The 21,632-nt window shown below is 46.5% G+C and overlaps 3 protein-coding genes across 4 annotated transcripts; 2 read left to right on the top strand and 1 right to left on the bottom strand.

The window, feature by feature from the left end:
- Positions 1 to 3,870: 3,870 nt before the first annotated feature.
- LOC112888375 (50S ribosomal protein L1) lies at positions 3,871 to 9,479 on the top strand. Its single transcript, XM_025954582.1, has 10 exons — positions 3,871 to 4,531; positions 5,241 to 5,327; positions 6,376 to 6,417; positions 6,498 to 6,603; positions 6,931 to 6,995; positions 7,080 to 7,124; positions 7,198 to 7,305; positions 7,427 to 7,514; positions 8,036 to 8,082; positions 9,009 to 9,479. Exons 1-10 carry the CDS (start codon positions 3,965 to 3,967, stop codon positions 9,084 to 9,086), a joined length of 1,233 nt encoding a protein of 410 aa, XP_025810367.1. The 5' UTR covers positions 3,871 to 3,964; the 3' UTR covers positions 9,087 to 9,479.
- A 3,483-nt stretch (positions 9,480 to 12,962) lies between these two features.
- Positions 12,963 to 14,665, top strand: LOC112888408 (peroxidase P7-like). Its single transcript, XM_025954616.1, has 3 exons — positions 12,963 to 13,373; positions 13,537 to 13,716; positions 13,803 to 14,665. Exons 1-3 carry the CDS (start codon positions 13,161 to 13,163, stop codon positions 14,352 to 14,354), a joined length of 945 nt encoding a protein of 314 aa, XP_025810401.1. The 5' UTR covers positions 12,963 to 13,160; the 3' UTR covers positions 14,355 to 14,665.
- A 2,287-nt stretch (positions 14,666 to 16,952) lies between these two features.
- Positions 16,953 to 21,335, bottom strand: LOC112889890 (peroxidase P7-like). Of its 2 annotated transcripts, XM_025956680.1 has the most exons (4): positions 21,106 to 21,335; positions 20,819 to 21,010; positions 20,167 to 20,709; positions 16,953 to 17,611 (listed from the first exon to the last, which is right to left on the bottom strand). In XM_025956680.1, exons 1-4 carry the CDS (start codon positions 21,313 to 21,315, stop codon positions 17,192 to 17,194), a joined length of 1,365 nt encoding a protein of 454 aa, XP_025812465.1. In that variant the 5' UTR covers positions 21,316 to 21,335; the 3' UTR covers positions 16,953 to 17,191. The 2 variants fall into 2 exon arrangements, with proteins under 2 accessions (XP_025812465.1, XP_025812464.1); XM_025956679.1 differs by lacking the exons at positions 20,167 to 20,709; positions 20,819 to 21,010; positions 21,106 to 21,335 and adding exons at positions 17,844 to 18,035; positions 18,196 to 18,491 and having other exon boundaries at positions 16,953 to 17,743.
- Positions 21,336 to 21,632: the final 297 nt, after the last annotated feature.

Below are 21,632 nucleotides of genomic sequence, written 5' to 3'. Positions count from 1 at the left end.
GTGTGATGTATTAAATTCCTATATGCACAGACACGTGTAAAGGTTAGTCCGAGCCGTGATCGGCTCATCATTCCTCCCCGGTATCGGCTATGAAGAGCCGATTGCATCAATACCGGATCGGATCTTTGGAACAGGCAATATATATATCTATATACTTGACAACAAAATAAATCTTGCTTCATAAATATCAATCTAATCCAACCTACGATAACTAAGCCCTCACTGCACGATCGGAACGTCCTACGTGTGATTGAGCCTAACAAATACCCAAAAGTATCGGAACGATATCAACCTAAACAGAGATCCAAAAACCAGCCGAAGAGCCAATTCCTGAAGCAATCTCTTTTCGATCCGCGATTTGATACTAATCATACTGCCGGAACCTTCAACTCGTTTGCAAGGCCTAATCATGCACATATGGAGTTAAATCTCTAATAAATAGAAACTAGTCATAACAGATTGGATCTACTGATAAGGATAAAACAAGACGTGACCATCACGTCCAGGATCGGACGCGATAACCACCAAACACTCATGAGCAACAGACAAAGCATGATCAGAAAATGAAGAAAACAATGTTACTCTATGCGTGTCAAGATAACCAGCGCTACTCGCCATCTACAAGGCTTCAGAACGAGTAACACATAAAATGAATAGGCAAATGTGATGCTGCCCCGATCGCGCAGAACGTGATCGGGGCCGCACGGCACATACCCGAGAAAACCCTAGAACAGGGGTGGCGATGCGCCGAGAGTTGTTGATGAATGCTTTTCTTTCTTGTTTATTCATAGTACATATTTATAATCCGTAGACTTGTCTTTCTTAACCAACCCTAACCAAACACGACATGACTCTTAACTGCCTATATCTATATTTACACGGCCTTTCTGGCCCCAATCATCCGCACAAGGTCCAATTCGCAAGCCTATTATAGTTATCTTCCAAGCCCATCTTGCTCCATGGCCCACTTTCGGCCCGTCCAGATTATGGGGATAACAGTGGCATGCAAGTTGGAGGCCGACCAGCCTTCCGATCCGCTGACTTTTGATCGTGCGCCTAGGATTCCTCTTGTAACGTCAGTTGGAGTAGCCGTCAAGTTGAATTGGTCCAAAAGGCCGCAAAAGTGAGGCTGGCCAGCCTGGGAATTTGTCTCCAGGTGTTGGATCAACCGCCATTTTGTGATGGATGGTGTGGAGTAGCTCTTCCAAGGCGGTTTGCAGTCGGTTGGACATTATCCATGCGAAAGGTGGGCCCTTTGATCCATGTGACAAGCTCATCCATCCCTCTACTTGTGTTATATTCCATCCAATGGTTGTTATTGATCCTCTTTGTGTTTCCTTGCATGTAGGTGCAGGTCCAACCTTGCGTAATCAGCCCAACTTCGAGTGGCCACTTCAGGAGCCCATTAGAGGGACATATGAGGCCTTCCGACCTTAGCTTTGCTTTGGGCATGTCTCCCAAGTGTTTGGGGGTCCATTGTTGAGTCCCCAAAAGTGTGATGATGACCGGGAAGTGTTTTGGGAAGGTGAGGGGCCAGCCAGCCTAGTTCAGGTCGGCCGGCCTGGCAAGGCCGTGTCAGTGATCTTTCCGAAAGCATAACTTTTCCATTGGGACTCCGAATTGGGTGATCCAAGTGTCCATTTTGATCATCTTGGAGACCTCTTCAACATGGTGCAGTAAAATATATGATTTGAGTAACCTTTGCACCATGTCCATGTGTCCTTTGTATCGAAATGTATGAATAAACCTTCATTCGTATGGTCTCAACCGCTACTTCACCAATAATGGTATTTGTACCTCATATTACCTATATTTCTTGCAAAACATGTTTGGACACAAAACTCGCGGAACTCGTTAGTTTAGATAAAACTTTATATCAGCACTACTTCAAGTTCCATCATTATTTGCAATGGTTGGCGGCCAAAATAGTGTATAATGGCCGTCAACAATTCTCCATGTCGGTTCTTCAAGGCTTCACCTATTTGTACGGTAGGAACACCCTTGGACACACCTGTAAATATGAGGGAGGGGGGGGGAGGGGGTAGAATCAAGACACACCTCAAATTGCTCTCTCTCAAGTTTCTCTCTTCCTAAGTCCATAGGCTAGTGGAGTTTAGGCTGAAGTAGCTCTTCCTCGGGTTCTCGAGGTTGCCTAGGAGTGTTCAGTATGTGTTTAGCTCTTTCTCTCTTTTGTAATTCTCAGATATCTTTAATAGAGTTAACTTCTAAATTTATATATTTGCATAGTTTATTTTATGCGGTGTCAGACATGTATGCTATGATTAGTTTATATTCAGACATTATACCTTGCATGATTAGAAGAGTAAATCTAGTGCCATGGCAACGGTTCCGGTATTCTCATATTTGCCCTAGTACGATGTCTGTCCATCCGGAGGGTGGGGGCTCCACGCGGGATACTAGAGTATCGCTCATTAATTTAGATACGGTGCTAGTGTTGCCGGATGCAGTCCTATCCTATGGTTAGATGAGGTAGGCGGCAGGCGGTGACAGCCCTGTCCATCCAGCGTAACCCTCCCCGTTTGGGTAGTGGCTGTAGGAGGTCCATAAAGTAGCCGAGTTGGTTGACGGGTCCTTTGCCAATCATATGCGGTTCTCCTGATAGTGCCTAGGAGCTTAGAGCTGAGAACAATCATGTGTATGTGTATAAGTGTATGGAGGATCAGCAGCACGACAATTTATGAATAGCAGAATAGAATATAATGCTAGTGACTTGTTTTACTAGAATAAGATGGGATGAGACTTGGGAGCAACGAGATCAATGTGGGAAGGGTGGGGATATCTATCTCATTGGTCGTTAGGCTACACTGCTCATTTTTCTTTCGATATTGTGTGGGGAAGATTGCAATAAAGACCATTTATTTTTTTCATGCTATATATTCTGCAGAGTTACAAATTCTTCTTGGTACTCTAAAATTGTTGCATTGAGATTTAGTTATATGTGTGGTTAAGCTTCAGTATGAAGGATTTCTTTCCAGTGAAGTGCCTGCTTCCCAAAAGTCAATCCGTAGCATTTGTTATCAACAAATTGATTTCCCATATATTATGAACAAATTGATTTGTTTGGTGTCAAATGATGAAGATACTTTTGAGGACATTTTGTGCCATCTATACACTTTTATACACGCGTGCTAATGCTGCCATACACATATATAATAAACATCCACATTGTACATGTATATGTTGTAAATTTGAGTTAAGTGTGCTTTGATTGAGTCGATCACTGCTAGGATCATTTAAACACATGTGATCAATGTCCCGTCGCAACGCACGGGCATTAACCTAGTTCTGAATAAAACCACTAAGAAACTTGTTCGCTTTCCGCTTGTGATTCTAATTTGTAAAACGATTAGTGCGAGATGTTTTAGTTTCGGTATTGAACGTCACACAGCTAAGCTTCTTCATGCGCGCTCGCGAACGAATAAATGGAGAAAGCTTGACAACCAGATGTGGGCCTTGAAGATACGGCCCAAGAAACGAACTGGAAGTGCTCCTAGTCGCGCGCGCTATTCGTAACAGCGCCCGCCACTGCGTCTGCACGATCGCGAAGCAGCGTGAAATTGGGCCAAAGGCCCACATGTCGACTTACTTACTTCCAACGCCTTTTTAATTGTCAAAAGTATATCGGAACAAGTTTTTGCGTTGTATGGAACATTTCGCTACTTGCATGGCGCTTTTTTGGGCCGATGTGGGATTCGGACAGTTTTCTGATGGGCCAAATCGTGCGTGTTTTTGTCCGCACTAAAAGAAGGCCTCGAAGGGTGCGGAGCAGGTAAGAGAATGGGCCGACCAATCAGGACACAACGAAAGCTGAGGAGGAGGACCCAGCCCATCTGCCTCTGCCCACCGGAAGAACCCTCCCCCATTTCCTTCCTTCTCCTCCCCCGACTAAACCCCCAAGGCCTCGCCAGTCGCCGCCGGCCGCCGCAACCAGTCGCCTCCCGCGATGGCTCACCTCCGGCTCCTCCTCTCCCACTCGCGGCGCCATCCGCAGCCCCACCGCCTGCTCTCCCTTCTCCACTTCTCCTCCGATGCCAGCTCCGGCTCCGCCCCGCGGCCGCCGCCCATCAAGCCCGTCTCCTACGCCCCGAAGCCGCAGCAGGAGGCCCCGCCCGAGGAGCCCGCCGCCCCGCCGCCGGCCCCGGAAGCTGACCGGGGCCCCCAGTCCCCGCTGCCGCGGCGGCCGCAGCAGCAGATGCCGCCGCGGGAGTGGACGAGGCAGGATATGCGGTTCGTGAAGGACGCGGCGCCGGTGATCTCGCCCGTGTCGTACCCTTCCAAGGTCGCACCGCTGCCAGAGGACCGCCCGGCCGGCGGGCAGGCGGATGGGGCGCCGGATGAGGGGCTGCGGGGGGAGGGGGAGCGGATCCAGATGGACGCGGCGCGGGCCACGAGGAGCATCTTCGGCGTGCAGGTCGAGGAGGAACAGGTGCCGTACCCGACGATCATACCCGTCGTCAAGCGGCCGCAGAAGGTCGCCATTGATCTCGTTGATGCCATCCGCCAACTCAAGGTCTGTTATGCTCTTGATTTTTTGAATCCATAATCCACATAGTCTCCGCAATGTTGGCAATGAGAGGAGTATATATCCTCTAAGGTTGTTTCATATTAGCGAGTTTTGAGCTGGAACTGGATAACAATGGATTGGGCGAGTTCTATAATGGAAGAAACTCATTGCTATGCTTGCACATGCTAGCTTTTATGAGCACGCATTTTGTTTGATTTGCAGTCAAGTAGACATGGTGTAGTGTTTTGCCATTACAGTAAAGTTGTGAAACCTCAACTGTAATGTGTAGAGAGTCCTATGATATATGCTACAGAACAACCACAAGCAGTTGAATTGCACTGATTCATGACTCCAGTATTATGCAGATGTATGGACTCCAAGTTCCAGAAGACAATGCTGCAGTGCTTGTGATGATAATGACGTTTTTGGTTATATAAAACACAAGCCAAAATTCAGAACTTAATTACCTCTTAGCCTCAAATATTGTAACCTCCCCAACCTTGAATACCTTCTCATTTAAGTCGTGGATGCTGAGAGAAGTGTGGGTACAACACATAGTTTCTTCTAAATTATTGACCCTGGAAATTCTGCTCTATAGCTTGACTCATTTTTGTTTTCTATTATGTTCATGTTTTGTTATGATGCTGGACTTGAATGTAATGTGGCATCTTTCAAATTTTCTTCCTTTATCAAATCATAATTTGCTCCCTTCCAGGCAAGTACAAATGAGAAGAAGCGGAATTTTGTTGAAACGGTTGAAGCTCATGTGACATTAGGTGTTGATCCACGTCGCGGTGACCAGGTGTGCATGCTACTCCCTGTTCTTTTTTATTTGATATTATTGATTTTGTTTTGCTCCCTCCAACATCTAACTTTGGCTGTTACTTTTTATAACCTTGTATTATTAAGTATTAATGAAACTACAGCATTATAAAATGTACTTTTAAGGATATACCTAGTGATGTTTCTTGTATGAAAGTTTGACTGCATGAAAGCCTCACATAAAAACTATCTCTGGAAATTCTTGAAGATGTTCTTGGCCTTGAAGTACTTATTGTGTGAAATCTTTGAGTTTTAGTTTGCATGCCTTTAAGTCCATGAATTTTCTTGTTAGGTCAAAATATAAGCTATTTGAATGGTAGAAAAGGTGATGTCTCCATGAGCCAAGGGGCTTGGCATTTATAGGGGTTTAGCAATGCTCTATAGTGCCCCCACTTCGTTGCTGAATGAAAATAAATGGCACAATTAAGGTATCCTGAAATACTAATGCACCAAATTTAGAAGCGACACCCAAACGATTATGATGACCTATGGTGCAGTTTTTTCTTAATTATTGTTTAAACTTTGCTTGAACTGCAGCTATTGTGGTGTCAGTGATATTCACTCATGCTCATCTACTCACGTCATCTTGATTAACTTGTTCTATTACTCTGTTAGTTCAGCATAGTCGATCAGTTTTGACAACAAATATTAGCAATGCATGGAGAACTATTGCTTCAGATAATTTGAGCTGCAATAACAAAAATGTACAATACCTCTTTCTGCTGATCACGAGTCCTTAAAAGCAAGGCAGAAACCACATAAGTGAACAACAATATTGCTAATATGATTTTGTGAAGATTTTGGTATTTTAGTGTTTGCCATCTAGTCAAATGCACAATAATTTTTGTCACAAATGCTATGGTAGGAGGTCCAGAAGCTTTATGAAATGCTAAGCAATTATGCTTACATAGTGCCCCATCAATTCAGTAGCCAAGATGATGCACTGAACCAAATGGTCTGGTTGTGATTGATTGGTTGTTGGAAACTTATCATCTGACATACTGACCATACTTCTACCTGGGTTACAGATGGTTCGTGGTGCCTTAACATTACCTCATGGCACTGGCAAGGTATGATGGTATACTTTTTGAATCCTACTTAGTTTATTATGTGTATTTTGTACTGAGTTTTCTTTTTGCTTATTTTTAAGACTGTTAGGGTAGCGGTATTTGCTGAAGGTCCTGCAGCCGAAGAAGCTAGAGCTGCTGGAGCAGATGTTGTAGGTGGTGATGAGTTGATCGAGGAGATCCGCAAAGGTACATTGATTCCCTCTGTTGCTGTACCATATCGTTCTCTTTCCATCTGCATGCATGTTTTCTTGGTACTGTGTGTTGGATATTTGAGGAATATTTCCATGAAGTTGAAGACTACATTTTTCTTAAGTTATCACAACATTTTTTTTTGGTTACCATTCATTCTTTTTGAAAATCTCAGTTACCATTCATTCATTTGTCTTTACCTCGTTTAGTGTCTTACTGTCTTGGTAACCTATAGTTATCTTTATAATCAGTGACCCTTTAGTTTCCATCATCAATATTTGATACTATTTGGATTTCTATTTCCACCAATGATTATGTGTATAGGAGGAGGCAAACTAAGCTTTGACAAGTGCATAGCAACCCCGATGTTCATGCCCCGTCTTTCAAAGGTACACCATAGCACTGTGAATTTATTAACATTAGTTTATCTCTGATTGATGTATATTAACATCCTGGTTGCCTTCCCTTTTCAGGTTGCTAGGATATTGGGTCCACGTGGTTTGATGCCTAATCCTAAGGTAAGAATGTTCACCAGTTTTGTTGAAGAATCATCCTCACATTCTGCTGTTGGTGACACTTATTGCTTTATAGCTAGGGTCTGTGACAAATGATGTTTCTGGTGCTGTCAAAGCGGCAAAATCAGGCCGTGTTGATTTCAAAATAGATAAAACTGCTATAGTGCATGTTGGCCTTGGAAAGGTATGGAAGATCAGCACTAATCCCAATAGCCCTAGCGACACTACCAAGATATTGGGTTGCTGAGCATTTGCAAACTTTTTTGTTTACTGCCTCATCTTATTATTGTTCGTGTTATTTGCAGGTGAACTTTTCTGAGGAGAGTTTACGTGAAAATATTGGTGCTTTTGTGCATGCACTTTTACTTGCTAAGCCAGTGGGTTTAAAGAAAAGTAAGTGATTTGTTGACGCTACTTATACTGGCATTCTGTTGTACACTTGACCTTACAAGCAAATATTACCCATATTTTTCAGTTCCCGACATGATTGATAAACATTTCTTGTGTGGTGTGTTCGGTGCAATGCTGACAAAATTGTCAATTTTCTTTTGATCATCTGTCAGCTACTGTCTTGCTTCCTTCTTTAAAGCTCTTGTGTAGTTCCCCCTGATAATTATGAAGCTATCAAATGTATGAACTCTGAGCATGATTGTTGTGTAGTTCTTGTGTAGTATAATTTATAGCTCCTACATGGACTTTTTGAGTACCAATGCTATCAACATGGTGTGAAATATGTTTTCATGCAAGCTCATTTTGACTCTGTGAAAAGCTATCTGATTATGTGATATTGATAGTAAACATGTCACCTTTTTTTCTATAAGTGTATATTTACGCATTTTAGTTGTTCACAGTTCCCCTGATAATTATGATGAAACTATCAAGTCCAAGCTGTTAACATTCTCCCTTTCTTGCAGCTTCAAAATATGTAGGATATGTGAAGAAGTTCACACTGAGTAGCACAGTAAGTTATCTTCTTGACTGATACTTACTGCTGAATCCTTTTGTTGCATTTCCTAGGGATGCCATGGATTACTTACAGAAAATAATAAAATTATTTAAATCAACTATAATTTTTATTCTGGTGGAGCAGAACCGGCTGGTGTACCTGGTAGTTGCCCTGTGGTTATTAGTATCTACTTTGTGTGTGTGTGCTAACAAACCATGCTTTGTGTGTTTGCTAAACATACCTCCCTTTAGGCAGAACATATTCCATTCTAAATTCAGTAGTAGCGAACTAGTGATGCATATTTCTTCATTTGTCTATACAGTGGAATTTTGTTATGGACTTATGATGGAATTTTTTTGTTATGAACAATGGAGGTTTGTTGGGACATCCATGAAACAATAGGCCCTATCAAGTACCGTATTCAGTTCAGATGAGATACATGTTTTTAAAATTATACTAATAAAGTTCATAATGGTGGATAGAATGGTGCAATCACTGAATACAGTATTTGTTAATGGTTGGATAGCACCTTTACGCTGTACTGTACAGAGATGGTCTTCTTAATGATTGCAACCAAGCCTTAGAGTATCTTTGCAGTGGATCAAAAATGAATTGTCAGTCACATTATGAATTGCAACGTCTAATTTCTATCAAGTAGCCTTTTGGCTTCTAGAGCTCTTTCGGTCACTAGTTAATAGTTGCTAAGTGTTTCTCGGGCTACACAATCTCTGAGCAAAACTAAAAGTTGAGTCATGTTTGTGATATTTTTGCATGTAAGCATGCCCAAGAGTAGCCATAGGAGGACTATCACGAGTTATTTGATTTGTCCTTTTACTGACATGCATACTTTTCTGTGTGATAACTTCAAGGCCTGTTTGATGCATTTTCTCTGCAACTTGTTCTTCTATTTTTCTTTTCTTACTGGAGTCACGTCCTTGCAGATGGGACCTGGATTTCCTATTACCATACCATCATTATCTGTTGCTGCTGATCATTATAACAAGGTGCAAGTCAGCTAAGACAATACAATAAAAAGGTGAATGGAACTTTCTTTCTCCGCTAACCGTGGCTTGCAGATGGTAGCCTGTTTGGCAGTGGAGCATAACTGATAACCAGGTTGAGAACATTTGGATGATTGGCTGTTTTGCTACTGGGAATGATAATTTTGTGGACGAGAACATTCGGCAAACATTATCTCGTTAGATCTCCTGGCATTTCACAGGGGATGTTTAGTTTGTCCTTGGGTCACTGCATTTTTGTGATTGGTGTTGCTGGTCCACTTTTGTCATCCAAGGTTTTCGCATTTTGTATGAAATGTAACCACGAATTTCTTACTAGAAAGACTGTAGTTTTAGGGCATCTCTTATTTTTTATAATAATAAATGAAGTATTGAACCATGCTTCTGAATACTTGTACTTGAATCAAAGGACCTGGAATGTGCACCCACAAGTGAGAATGAGCTAACTGGCACAATGCCCTTGGGAGTTGCTATCAGTTCCTGTTGGTCTGTCCTAGCGTTGTATAACCCTAGAATGTTTGCTGCAGCTGATGGTGTTCAACTCGTTATCTTATCCTGCCGTTGCATGTGGGACAACAACTAACTACATACCTCATGTCTGCTTGGCTCATCTGGAGTTGGTCAAAAGATTTTGACTGCTCTGTTGGCTGATGGGGCCACCATTTTAAAGCAGATGGCTAGGTCTATCTGGTCGTCTTGTTGCGCCAACATCAGATGGCCCGGATTCGGTGCAGCTTAGGTTTATTACCGGATGTTTGGTGACCAGTGAAATTAACTAGTTGGGGAGAATTAACATGAGTTCGAGTTTCTTTTATTGCCATTCACTTGTTTGGCTTGTGGAGCAAATTAAGGTCTGTTTGGGTTCATCCTAAGAGCATCTTCAACAAATTACTCATCTCTCTTCTCGATACCAAAAATTTGATGTTCTAATGAGGTGATCGGAGGTGCTTCAGCAGATTACTGATCCAATCTCCAATACCTAAAAGCCTTTGACAATCACCAAAACACGCTTCCTTCCACCCTAAATGAAAGGTATTTATCCCTCTTCCATATTCTTAGTGATTGGATTTTGGTAGTCTGCTGCAGCAGCCATTACTAAAAATATAAAATAGTTATTGGCAATAAAGACGGAGGGTGAGGTATGAGTAATCTGTTGGAGATGCTTTAATTGTCGAAGCTAAATTGTAAAAGCTGGATCGTGCATCTCTGGGTTAGGTGGTTGTTAGGGCTGGATTATAGCTTTTTTGAAGTTAATTGTTGTCATTGTAGGGACATTGGGGGTGTTTAGTTTTCCACTAAAAGACAATGAACATTTTGCATACTTTTCAAAGTCAGGTCTCTGCACTTTCGCATATTTTTCATATGAAAGCAAATTCTTCTACCAGACACACACATATGCGATGTTTGATTGTTTGCAAGAATTTACGCCATTTCTTTTCATCTTTATTATCTGCAGCTAAACACTGTGGACGCTGCAAGGTTTACTTATTATCTGCCGGGTTTTTTATTTGGTCGCAACGGCGTGTGGTTTCCTGACGACTCCGGGTTCGTTACAGCCGCCATCACGCTCGTGCATGCCTACATGGAAGGCCGCAGCAACAGCGCGCACTCTCCGGCCGGCGGCCGGCGGCCGGCGGCCTGTCTTTGTTGACGCCGCCGCCGACGGCTGGCTACCAGCAGCTAACGCGCACACGCACTGCACGCATCCCCCATGAACCATGATGATGGGATGGAGTTGTTGCGCCCAGACCATCCTCTGACGACGAGACGACGACGACCGAAGAAAGACACGTCCAACCAAACACTACCAGTGCAACTGCTGTAGCCTGTAGACCGGCCTAGCAGTCTAGCACTACGCGCCAGCATGTGTTGCGAGAGCTGCGACTGTTGCATTGCATGTCGAGACGTAGAGTCACCAAATGGACGGAGATAAGCTATGGAGGGCAAATGGGGTTAATTTGGAAGTCCACACTTCGAGACAGGGTACGGTCTAGCTTGAATGAGTGATGTGATGCACGTATAGGAGCCTATTATTTCAAAAGAAAAAAGAAAGATGCATAGGAGCTTGCAGTCGGCAGGCGCAGAAGCGAAGGTACGTATGGGACGAGGAGCTAGTGGAGTGCCCACATTATATTCCCTCGGGTCATCAATTGACTCCAGTGGGCGGGATTGCAGCCGACCGGCTACCACTCGGTCAGGCCCCGTTCCCGTTTGGCTGGCAGCGCTCCTCCCGCTCCGCTCCACGCTGGATTCCGCGGAGCGTTGCCAAACGCAAGAAACGTCGCCAGCTTCTCCCGTGGCTAATAACCAAATGATCAGTTTGAAGAAACTTAGACATGATGTTTATGCGAAATGTATGTTTAGGTGTGCTGTAGCAAAAGGGGAAAAAGGCTTTATGATAAAAGATCAAAGCATATTTAATTTCAGAACATTTAAAATGGGAACACCATGTAACAAATTTTTTTTAAAAAAAACGGCTATAACGGTTGAGTTCCACACAACAAAATTGATGTTGATTTTTATATATTCAAGAGGGAAAAACAGATATGCAGAAATTTATGCTGCTATGAAGTCCAAGGAGTAAAGAAGGACAGGTCATGGTGGCAGAGCTGGTTCATTAAGGTTCCTCTGTCTCTTATTTATGTTCCTCTCTCTCTCTCTCTCCCCCTCGTCTAATTAAATAACGACAATGTAACCAAACTTTATCAAGCATATATATTTTATCTCAAATATTTCATTGTACGCGCCACAGGTCACCACAGAATCACATCCTTGGTTCCCAATGGGAGGTTCATGTAGTGGTAGAGAACAAATATTCCCAAGACAAGGTTTCCCATCCCCTAGTGTCTAATCATTGTAACCATCATGATCAGTAGTCTTGTGGATCGTCTTGAAGAAATTGACACCCACGTACAAACAATGGATGAAAAACAATCCCTCCATTTGGTGGTGGAGATGGAATATTTCCAAGAGATTTTTTTCGCATCCCTAACGTCTCAACACATGTGACAATCACGTTAAAGAAATTGAGAGCCAAATACAAATGGTGGCTGGAAAATAGCCTTTTGTTGGTGCAAAAGAAATATTTCAATCGAAACATTTCCGTCCCTATTGTCGGGCAACCATTATCATATTCATATATATCATGTTGAAGAAGTTGAGATCCACATACAAATTAATATGATATCTATGCAAATATATGTTTAGGTGCATTGTAGAAAAAAGAACAACAATAAGGTTCCTCCGGAAAAAAGGGGGGGGGGGTTCTAATACAAGACCAAAGTACCAATCCATACTCACACATACATATATGTTGTTTATGCAAAATATATGTTTACTGCAGGAAAAGGAAAAAAAAAAGCTTTCTGGTACGAATCCAAAGCATGATAATTTATCGTGCACACATCCCATGTTGTAAGTTCAGATACGCCTAGGTTAAATAATCTTTTTCGTTACTCAAACTCCATGCTGAGTAGCTTTGGAACCATATAGATTAATTTTTTGGAGTTTCTCCTATCTCTTTGCCATAAAAGTTCATTTGGTGGTAGCCATAGCTGGTTTGTTTAGGTTATCCTATCTCTTTAACTGCTTATAAGTACCTTAAAAAAGCACACAACTTTAGTCTCCCCAATGTGTGGTTCCAAGAGCGACGTCAAAGGCAGTGTAGTCCAGAGCAGAGGGCTGCTTGAAGAATGAAGACTACAAGTGGAGCACGCTGATTGTGGCCCAAACGGGAATAGGGATAAGACGACATTATTGATTTCTCTATAGCGACACATTGGGGGTCGTTAAGGCATTCAGCTAATCTGAAAGAAACAGGCCAAAACTAAGTAACTCTTCCGGTCTTCCCCTCAATTGGATCACAAGATGATGCAAGAACTGCTCCCAAATTTCCACTTCCCGGCAGCCATGGTTGACCACAAACGCCGGAAGATTAGCATGCATGCAACTCAGCAACTCAACCTCGTAGCACTATAAATAGGGGCCAGTGTGTGTATGCCCATCTCAAATCGAAGCTGCAGAGACCTTACTGCTTAAGTACACGAAGCTTCACTGAGCCAGCAGCTGGCTGCCATGGCGGCTCGGGCTCCTACCTTGATGCAATGCCTGCTCGCCTTCTCCCTCCTCTCCTTGACCGCCCACGCGCAGCTCTCCACGACCTTCTACGCGTCCTCCTGCCCCAACCTGCAGAGCATCGTGCGGGCGGCCATGACCCAGGCCGTCAGCAACGAGAGGAGGATCGGCGCCTCCCTGCTCAGGCTCTTCTTCCACGACTGCTTCGTGCAAGTGCGTGCCAGAACTCTCGCTCAGTCTCCCACACTATCTTCAATTTCTTAATAAGAAACGCTACGGATAACAATACACGCACAACTAATTTCCCATTCTGAACAATTCAATTTAACTACATGCCATAAATTTGTTCATGCTCCAATGTGTGTGATGTTGACAGGGATGCGACGGTTCGATCCTTCTCGACGCCGGAGGGGAGAAGACCGCCGGCCCGAACGCGAACTCGGTGCGCGGGTTTGAGGTCATCGACACCATCAAGAGGAACGTCGAGGCCGCGTGCCCCGGCGTCGTGTCGTGCGCCGACATCCTCGCGCTCGCCGCGCGCGACGGGACCAATCTTGTACGTAGTTGTGATTCGGTTAGTGTAAGGCTAAGGGTCACGCATCTGAATTCTGAAACTTTCTTTCTTGTCGTCGTTGTGCGTAGCTCGGCGGACCGAGCTGGAACGTGCCGCTGGGCCGGCGCGACTCGACGACGGCAAGCGCGTCCCTCGCCAACCAGAACCTGCCGCCGTCGACGGCCAGCCTCGGCACGCTCGTCTCCCTGTTCGGCCGGCAGGGCCTCTCGGCGCGCGACATGACGGCGCTGTCGGGCGCACACACCATCGGGCAGGCCCGGTGCACCACCTTCCGCGCCCGCATCTACGGCGGCGACGCCAACATCGACGCCTCCTTCGCGGCGCTCCGGCAGCAGACGTGCCCGCGGTCCGGCGGCGACGGCAACCTGGCGCCCATCGACGCGCAGACCCCGGTGGCGTTCGACACGGCCTACTTCACCAACCTGCTGTCGCGGCGGGGCCTGTTCCACTCCGACCAGGAGCTCTTCAACGGCGGGTCGCAGGACGCGCTGGTGCGGCAGTACAGCGCCAGCCCCTCGCTCTTCAACAGCGACTTCGCGGCGGCCATGATAAAGATGGGCAACATCGGGGCCGGCAACGCCGGGCAGATCAGGCGCAACTGCCGGGTCGTCAACAGCTAGATACGCATAGCTTGCTGATCGATCGACCGTCATGGGACGATCTATCGACAGGTCGCCTTATGATGAACTAACTAGTCTCTATATTACTAGCTAGTAGTATAGCTGTAGAACTCAGAAGAATAAGTGGTGAACGACCAGGGCAAGAGCCAAGAAGTGATCGAGAAGCAGCATCACTCTTTGCATGGCCAGGTTAACGAAACTGTTCACCTGGCCATTTTCGATGGATTGTCCATGCTGGATGTGTGCGCCAAATGAAGGCACGCCAAAAAAAATCTCCTCATATATTATACTATGTTTTTTTCTTTTCTCCACTAGACTTGCCTGCACTGCATATATATTTGTCTTCTGTTACTCTGTTGTGAACAAAATATAATATCTTTGTCGAACAACCCCTTCAGCAGTTAGTGAGGTGTGAGGATAGATCGACTTTATTCTACCAGGACTCGATATATCTTTTTCAAAATACAGTTCAACCGCTTACATACACGCACGCATAATCTCCATTATAAACACACCTAATTTCGTCCGAAATCAGTTTACGGTGATATGCTACTTTCAGTTTTCATTCGAAAGAAATTCATTGAAATTTTTGAATTTTAGTAAAAATTCTCAAAATTGTGGCCAAGATTACAACCGAGTTTTGGTCCAGTAGTTTCAGATGCCTTCGAACTTTTGGATGGAACCAATAGGCTGAATACAAACGCATGAAACCTTACACCTAAAAACATGTTTGAGCAATTGAGCTAGCAGATCTTGAGACTGATAAACTTGACAAACATTTCATTGTCGCATGTCACCTATCAGGATTCAAATTTTGGTATCCATTAGTTGCATAGTGAATGGTTTTAGTGATTTTTCATAGAGTTAATTGAAAAGAATAGGATTAGGGCCTAAATTACCAAGGAATATCATATCCTTTTTATGCCATGCTGTTTTTTGTCCACAATGGTCACATCTGTGGCCAAAAGTCGCTCGCACTAGCCAATGGTTGAATGCAATATGTCGATGGAACGTCTCAGATCTGTAATGGTCGAAGAAACTCTACATTAAAAATAATTGCAAAAAATTATTTCATTTCAACCATGACCTTTTGCAATTGTTAGATAAGGAGATGAGAAAGTAAAAATGCTTTGGCTTGCATGTAGTTAAACTTTAGCAGATAAAATCTAGAAGTAGCTAGCCTCTTCATCACACCCCCCCCCCCCCCCAACCTTACATCCCCCTCTATACCTTTGCACACAGATGATCTTGTGTGTGTTTTTCCCAAGTGGTTGTCATGGTTGGTGGTGGAGCTTCAGCAATGGCATTAAGTGGACCCGGAATGTCATGTGTTTATGCGCGCACAAGGAACACTGTGTGAGGGTGAAAGATCACGCTAGGTGGTAACATCCCTACATGGCAAAGCCATGTGAGGCCGATGGAGCCCCACAAACATATAGACCATACAATGTTCTTTGTTAGTGACAAATCTTAGGTGGTCCTAAAAACACTTTATGAAGAATATTTTTCAAAATTTTCAGATTTTTTTTGAAAAATATCATTTTAAAAATCATGCAAAAACTTTTCTCTGAGAATTTATTAGAAGTTTTGCTACTAATGTATTGTGATAATTTGTTTGCAGAATTCTATCTGATGGATTTTGAAAAGAAAATTTTTTCCTGGTTCCTAAAAATGTTTTTACAAAACTTTTTCTAGGGTAGTTTTTTTATTAAACTTCCTCGATATGTTTCTTTGAAAGTTTTCTGTAAAGGAAAATATGTGGTGGAGACATTTCAGACCATCTGTTTTTTTTTTTCCAATAGAAGAAGCTATGGAGACAGATGGTTGAGGATACTTTCCTCGTCGCGTCATGCATGTTAATCCAGAAGTTCATTATACAGCATTTTTTTTTGTAATGCATTATACAACGTAATATACTTTTTCCGTACCAAATTACTTACGTTTTGCTTTTTATAATATATTTTTTACTACGTATCTAGACATAGTATAGATCTAAATGCATAATAAAATATATATGTAGAAAAGCTAAAACGAATTGTAATTTAGGACGATGGAAAATCTTTCCCATCGAAATAGCGATGTTGCCATTTAAAAATTAAAAAGTAAAATAGATAGGTGGCGAGTCTGCATACGTCCATATTGGAAACTAGATTACGGATTGCAAGAAAATGGAAAAAAAAATTATGGACAAGCTCAGGTGGACGTGCGTGTGCACGCGCAGGTGCCCGAATGCAACAAAAACTCGTGACCACTGGTGGGCAGCTTGATCGCCCAAGGTTTGGCTCGTGGATGTACACGCGTGGCGAGTGACGTGGACCAGGCCGCATGCGGATGAGGACGCGCGCGGGACGGATCCACGGCGGCGGGGCATCTCCCAACAGGCATTCCCAGCAAGTGGACGCGTGATCTGCTCGCAAAACTAGGAGTCGCCGACGAGAGCCCCTCCATGCTCCATGCAGCAACTTGCACGGAAATTATTCACGTTCATGCCCCATGCTCCGGCCTGTCTTGTTCTTTTTCACTTTTTGCTCCTGATATTTTGTTCAGGGTTCAGTCTTTAATTTAATTTCACTTCAGATTTGGCAGAAGAAAAGATTCTTGATTCCTAAAGCACTTACTCCACATGTAGAAATTACAATTGCCAACAATAAAGAACTGCAGGACTGTTCCTGACACGTAGGATAATCAGAACACAATTGAACAAGCAAGCTACCAAGCAGCCATTTTGGCTGCTCACTACCCAGAACCCGACCAATCGACCGAGTTGGACCAACTTGTACTGCAACACACCATGGTTCTTGTCTTTGTTGATGATCGAGATCCTCCAGCAGTTGACGCTAGTTGACCTTCCTGCAGTTGAGCCTGACCTCCCCCTGCGTCCCCGTGAGCGGGCTGATGGCGCCCATCCTCGCCATCGCCTTGGCGAAGTCGGCGGCGAACATCCCGGCGTTGCCGCTGTACTTCTTCACCAGCGCGTCCTGCGACCCGCCGTTGAATAGCTCCTGGTCCGAGTGGAACAGCCCCTGCCTGCTCATCAGGTTCTGGTAGTAGGCGTTGTCGAACGCCTCGGGGGTCTGCGCGTCGATGGGCGCCAGAGCGGCGTCGCCGCTGGCCTGCGGGCACGTCTGCTGCCGGAGCGACGCGAAGGTGGCGTTGATGTTGGCGTCGTTGCGGATGCGGTCGCGGAACGTGGCGCACCGGGCCTGCCCGACGGTGTGCGCGCCGGAGAGCGCCGTCATGTCCCGCGGCGAGAGGCCCTTGCTGCCGAACATGGCGACGAGCGTGGCGAGGCTGGAGCCCGGGCCGGGGAGGTTGGCGTTGGCGTCGCTCTGGCTCGCCGTCAGCGCGTCGCGGCGGCCGAGGTACACCGTCCACGTCGGCCCGCCGAGCTGCAGGATACATAGATATTGCCAGGTCAGTAACTAGCAGCTAGCTAGCAAAGCCTTGCATTGCACATTGCCAGAGCTTATGAACCGATGCGTATCGTACGAGGTTGACGGCGTCCCGGGCGGCGAGGGCGAGGATGTCGGCGCAGGAGACGGTGGCGTTGCAGGCCGCCTCGACCTGGGCCTTGATGGCGTCGATGACCTCGTACCCGCGCACGGAGTTGGCGTTGGGCCCGGCGTTCTTCTCGCCGGTGAAGGTCGGCGTGTCGTCGAGCAGGATGGACGCATCGCAGCCCTGCAGCAACCCATGCAGCATCTTCCCGATCAGCACAGTACTCTGTCTGATCTGATAAGGTAGCAGCAGAGATACATGCACGGCATCTATCGGAACTGAAACCGACGCCGACGACAGATGGAACGCAACGCAATCATTATAATCAATACGGTGCCCTCACATTGACGAAGCAGTCGTGGAAGAACATGCGGAGGATGGACGCGCCCATGCGCCGCTCCGCCGCCACCGCGGACGCCATCCCCGCCCGCACGATGCCCTGCACGCTCGGGCACCTCTTGCTGTAGAAGCTCGTCGACAGCGGCCCGCCAGCAGCGACGCCGCCGCCGGCGAGGAGGGGAGACAGCACCACGGCGACCGTGAGCAAGCACCTCACTGCAGCCGCCATGCCTTGCGACCCTGCAAGCGCTGCTACGACACAAGTAGAAGCTCGGTACTGAGAGAGACACCGATGCAACCGGAAGGAAGATTGAAGCAGTGGTTGCTGATGAGGAGGGAGCAGGGTGTGGCCGCGTATATATAGTGTGCGTGGGGTGGGGTGTTCGCCTGAACTCGCGCTGGATCGGTTGACTAATGCGTGCGGCGTAGGCTGGCGAGAAGGTGGCGGTGGGCAGATTAGGGTTGGACTGTAGTGATGGTCCGTCCGGAGCAAAGACAAGCCATGATTTGCAGGATGGGATCGATGCAGAGGACGCTGGTTTGGCGCGTCGCATCTGTTCGTTCAATCACGTTTCTATATTGCATCAACAACTTACCGTCTGTGCAGACCTGCAGAGTAGGAGTATATCGGAGTGGTTTGTCTGAATGCTTGGCTCCGGCGGGTAGTATGCGCATATGAATGCGGATGGTGTGTGGTTGACTCTTGGAGATGCAATCATGAATTTGGAAACAGGTTGCTAATTAATCTTGGAGTGAGTGAGTGATTGGCTCATCGATCTATGGCATGTTCAGCGGTTCGAGTGTAGAATGAAGAATCAAATCTGCAGTAGAACTTTACCCTGCATATAGATCACACAATACTGCGACATGTATCACGTAGCATTGCAGTGTCATGTTAGATTAATTTAGTGTAAATTTAGGTGGCTTGGCGACTGATGAGCGATGAGAAAAAGTATAGACGACAATCGGATTTCTGTTGAGATAAAAAGTCAACTGAAAAGAAAAACTTGAGCCTCAGATCGAGTTAGGCACGAAACGGGAGGAGACGAGAGTCCAAGCTGAGCGAGCTGCGAGCCCCAACTTGGCACTAGATAATCCCTAGACAAGTGCAGCTCTGCAAGCCCAGCTCCAGCCTATCAAACGCTTGGATCCGATATGCTTGCAATCCCAATCATCACGACTATATGCTTCCTCACCTAATCGCAATATTTTGCTAGCAGTACATTTTGCTCCAGCTGAGCTGTTAGTTTGGTACGCTAATTTCTCAGTGCTAATCATGCTGCAAGTCGGACAATTTTCCTTATCACTAATAAATAATAGGGAAAATAAACCGCAAATAGATTTTTTACATATATATATATACCAAACAGCGTGTTGACTATTGAGGATCTGATTTTCATAATGCTGTAGAAATTCTAGTTTTGCAAAGGAAGAAGCTATAAAACTGGACAGCAACGATATGTTGTGGCAATATATAGCGCACTGCTTAAAGGGTCTAGCAATTTAGGCTACAAAGACCTGTGCTCATATTTTATATATTTTTGAGCCAAGTATGATCAAGACTAAGTTGGATTGTGAAGGAGCATTAAGGTTATGACGACCATTATCACCCCTACTCGCACCTGAATGTTTCTTTTCTTTTCCTTTCCTTTTCTACGACAATGGAACCTGTGTAAAAAGCTTCTAAGATACCGTGATAAATTTACTCATACAATTGCAATTATATTCCTTTCAAAGTTGTTGCATCCTTAGGGCCTGCTCTATAAGATTCTGCCGAGCAAGCACAAATTTTAGCATCCTGCAGCTCTTCGCTGATCACATATCAGGACAATGTTCGAAGAAACGTAAAATGGTGGCAGCGTACACAGGTATGCACCCGGGTGGAAGAGTCGTCGCACCCACCATTCCAGGAAAACGACTTCTCTTAGCACAACAAAAGAAACTTGACCAACGTAGCCATTAATTCTTAGTTCACCTTCCGGCAGTTCAATCTGACCTCCGCCGGCGTCCCGGCCGCCGGCATGAGGCCGCCCATTTTGACCATTGCCTTGGCGAAGTCGGTGGCGAACATGCCGGCATTGCCGCTGTACTTCCTCACCTGCGCATCCGTCGGCCCGCCGTTGAAGAGCTCCTGGTCGGAGTGCAGCAGGCCGCGCCGCGCCATGAGGTTCCTGAAGTAGGCGTTGTCGAAGGCGTCCGGCGTCTGGTCGTCGAACGGCGCGAGGTTGCCGTCGCCGCCGCTCTGCGGGCACGTCCGCTGCCGCGCCGCCGCGAAGGTGGCGTTGATGTTGGGCTCCGTGTAGATGCGGCCGCGGAAGAAGAGGCAGCGCGCCCGGCCCACGGTGTGCGCGCCGGAGAGCGCCGTCATGTCGCGCGCCGAGAGGCCCTTGGCCGCGAACGCCGAGACGAGGGACGCGGCGCTGGAGCCCGGACCCGGGAGGTTGGCGTTGGCGGCGCTCTGGCTCGCCGTGCGCGAGTCCTTGCGGCCGAGCTGCACGTTCCACGTCGGGCCTCCGAGCTGCAGCACACGCAGAGCAGCGTTAAGAGGGAACGTGTTGTGCTGAGTACAGTGGGCACTAGCTAATTGACCAGCGTGCGTGTTCTGTCTTAGCACAAGACGGACTGACCAGGTTTACGGCGTCGCGAGATGCCAGGGCAACGATGTCGGCGCACGAGACGATGCCCTTGCAGGCCGCTTCGACCTGCGTCTTGATGGCGTCGATCACCTCGTACCCGCGGACGGAGTTGGCGTTGGCGCCGGCGTTCTTCTCGCCGGTGAACGTCGGCGTGTCGTCCAGAAGGATGGACGCGTCACACCCCTGTGCACATGATGATGAGTTGATCACCGAGAGTCCGAGAAGCAGCAAGGCAACCTAACTAACAATATAATAACAGGATAGTAGATGCGACCGACATTGACGAAGCAGTCGTGGAAGAAGAGCCGGATGATGGACGCGCCCATCCGGGGCTCCTTGGCGACGGCCTGCGCCATCGCCGACCGCACGATGGTGGCCACGCCGGGGCACGACTTGGCGTAGAACTTGGTTGAGAGCTTCCCATGGCACGGAAGAAGCAGGCAGAGGAGAGCAAGAAGGGCCAAACTCCGGGCGAACAAGATACCCATTTCTGGCCGCGGATGAGACATAGCTCGTCGCCGCAAGAAGTGGCACTGGCCATATGTTTGGTGTTTTTATAGCGCTCGACAGCTCGTGATGGTCACCATGCTCCAGTCCGATCTGCGCGTACAAAATGTAGGGCGCACTCGGTGCCGGCGATTGGTCGACGCGAGTGGTGCCGGCCTCGGCCGCGGTTGTGCGCGGCGCACCAGCGTTGCCTGGCATCCAACACCGGCGATCGAGCAGCGCGTCGGGCTGGGTCGGTCCTGGCTTTTGGGGAACAAAGGCGGAGGGATGATCGGGGCCACCATGGCTGCTTTTGCTC

Source organism: Panicum hallii, chromosome 4 (assembly GCF_002211085.1).
Source record: "Panicum hallii strain FIL2 chromosome 4, PHallii_v3.1, whole genome shotgun sequence".
Lineage (NCBI taxonomy): Eukaryota > Viridiplantae > Streptophyta > Magnoliopsida > Poales > Poaceae > Panicum > Panicum hallii.
Note: the sequence above shows the minus strand (reverse complement) of the source record. Positions and strands in the feature narration are given on the sequence as shown.

Coding starts and splice junctions, on each gene's coding strand:
- LOC112888375 (XM_025954582.1), top strand. CDS start 3,965: ATGGCTCACCTCCGGCTCCTCCTCTCCCACTCGCGGCGCCATCCGCAG. Junction 6,418..6,497: donor TACCTCATGGCACTGGCAAG/GTATGATGGTAT, acceptor CTTATTTTTAAG/ACTGTTAGGGTAGCGGTATT. Junction 7,125..7,197: donor GTTTGATGCCTAATCCTAAG/GTAAGAATGTTC, acceptor ATTGCTTTATAG/CTAGGGTCTGTGACAAATGA.
- LOC112888408 (XM_025954616.1), top strand. CDS start 13,161: ATGGCGGCTCGGGCTCCTACCTTGATGCAATGCCTGCTCGCCTTCTCC. Junction 13,374..13,536: donor TCCACGACTGCTTCGTGCAA/GTGCGTGCCAGA, acceptor TGATGTTGACAG/GGATGCGACGGTTCGATCCT. Junction 13,717..13,802: donor CGCGCGACGGGACCAATCTT/GTACGTAGTTGT, acceptor CGTTGTGCGTAG/CTCGGCGGACCGAGCTGGAA.
- LOC112889890 (XM_025956680.1), bottom strand. CDS start 21,315: ATGGGTATCTTGTTCGCCCGGAGTTTGGCCCTTCTTGCTCTCCTCTGC. Junction 21,011..21,105: donor TCCACGACTGCTTCGTCAAT/GTCGGTCGCATC, acceptor TCATGTGCACAG/GGGTGTGACGCGTCCATCCT. Junction 20,710..20,818: donor CTCGCGACGCCGTAAACCTG/GTCAGTCCGTCT, acceptor CGTGTGCTGCAG/CTCGGAGGCCCGACGTGGAA.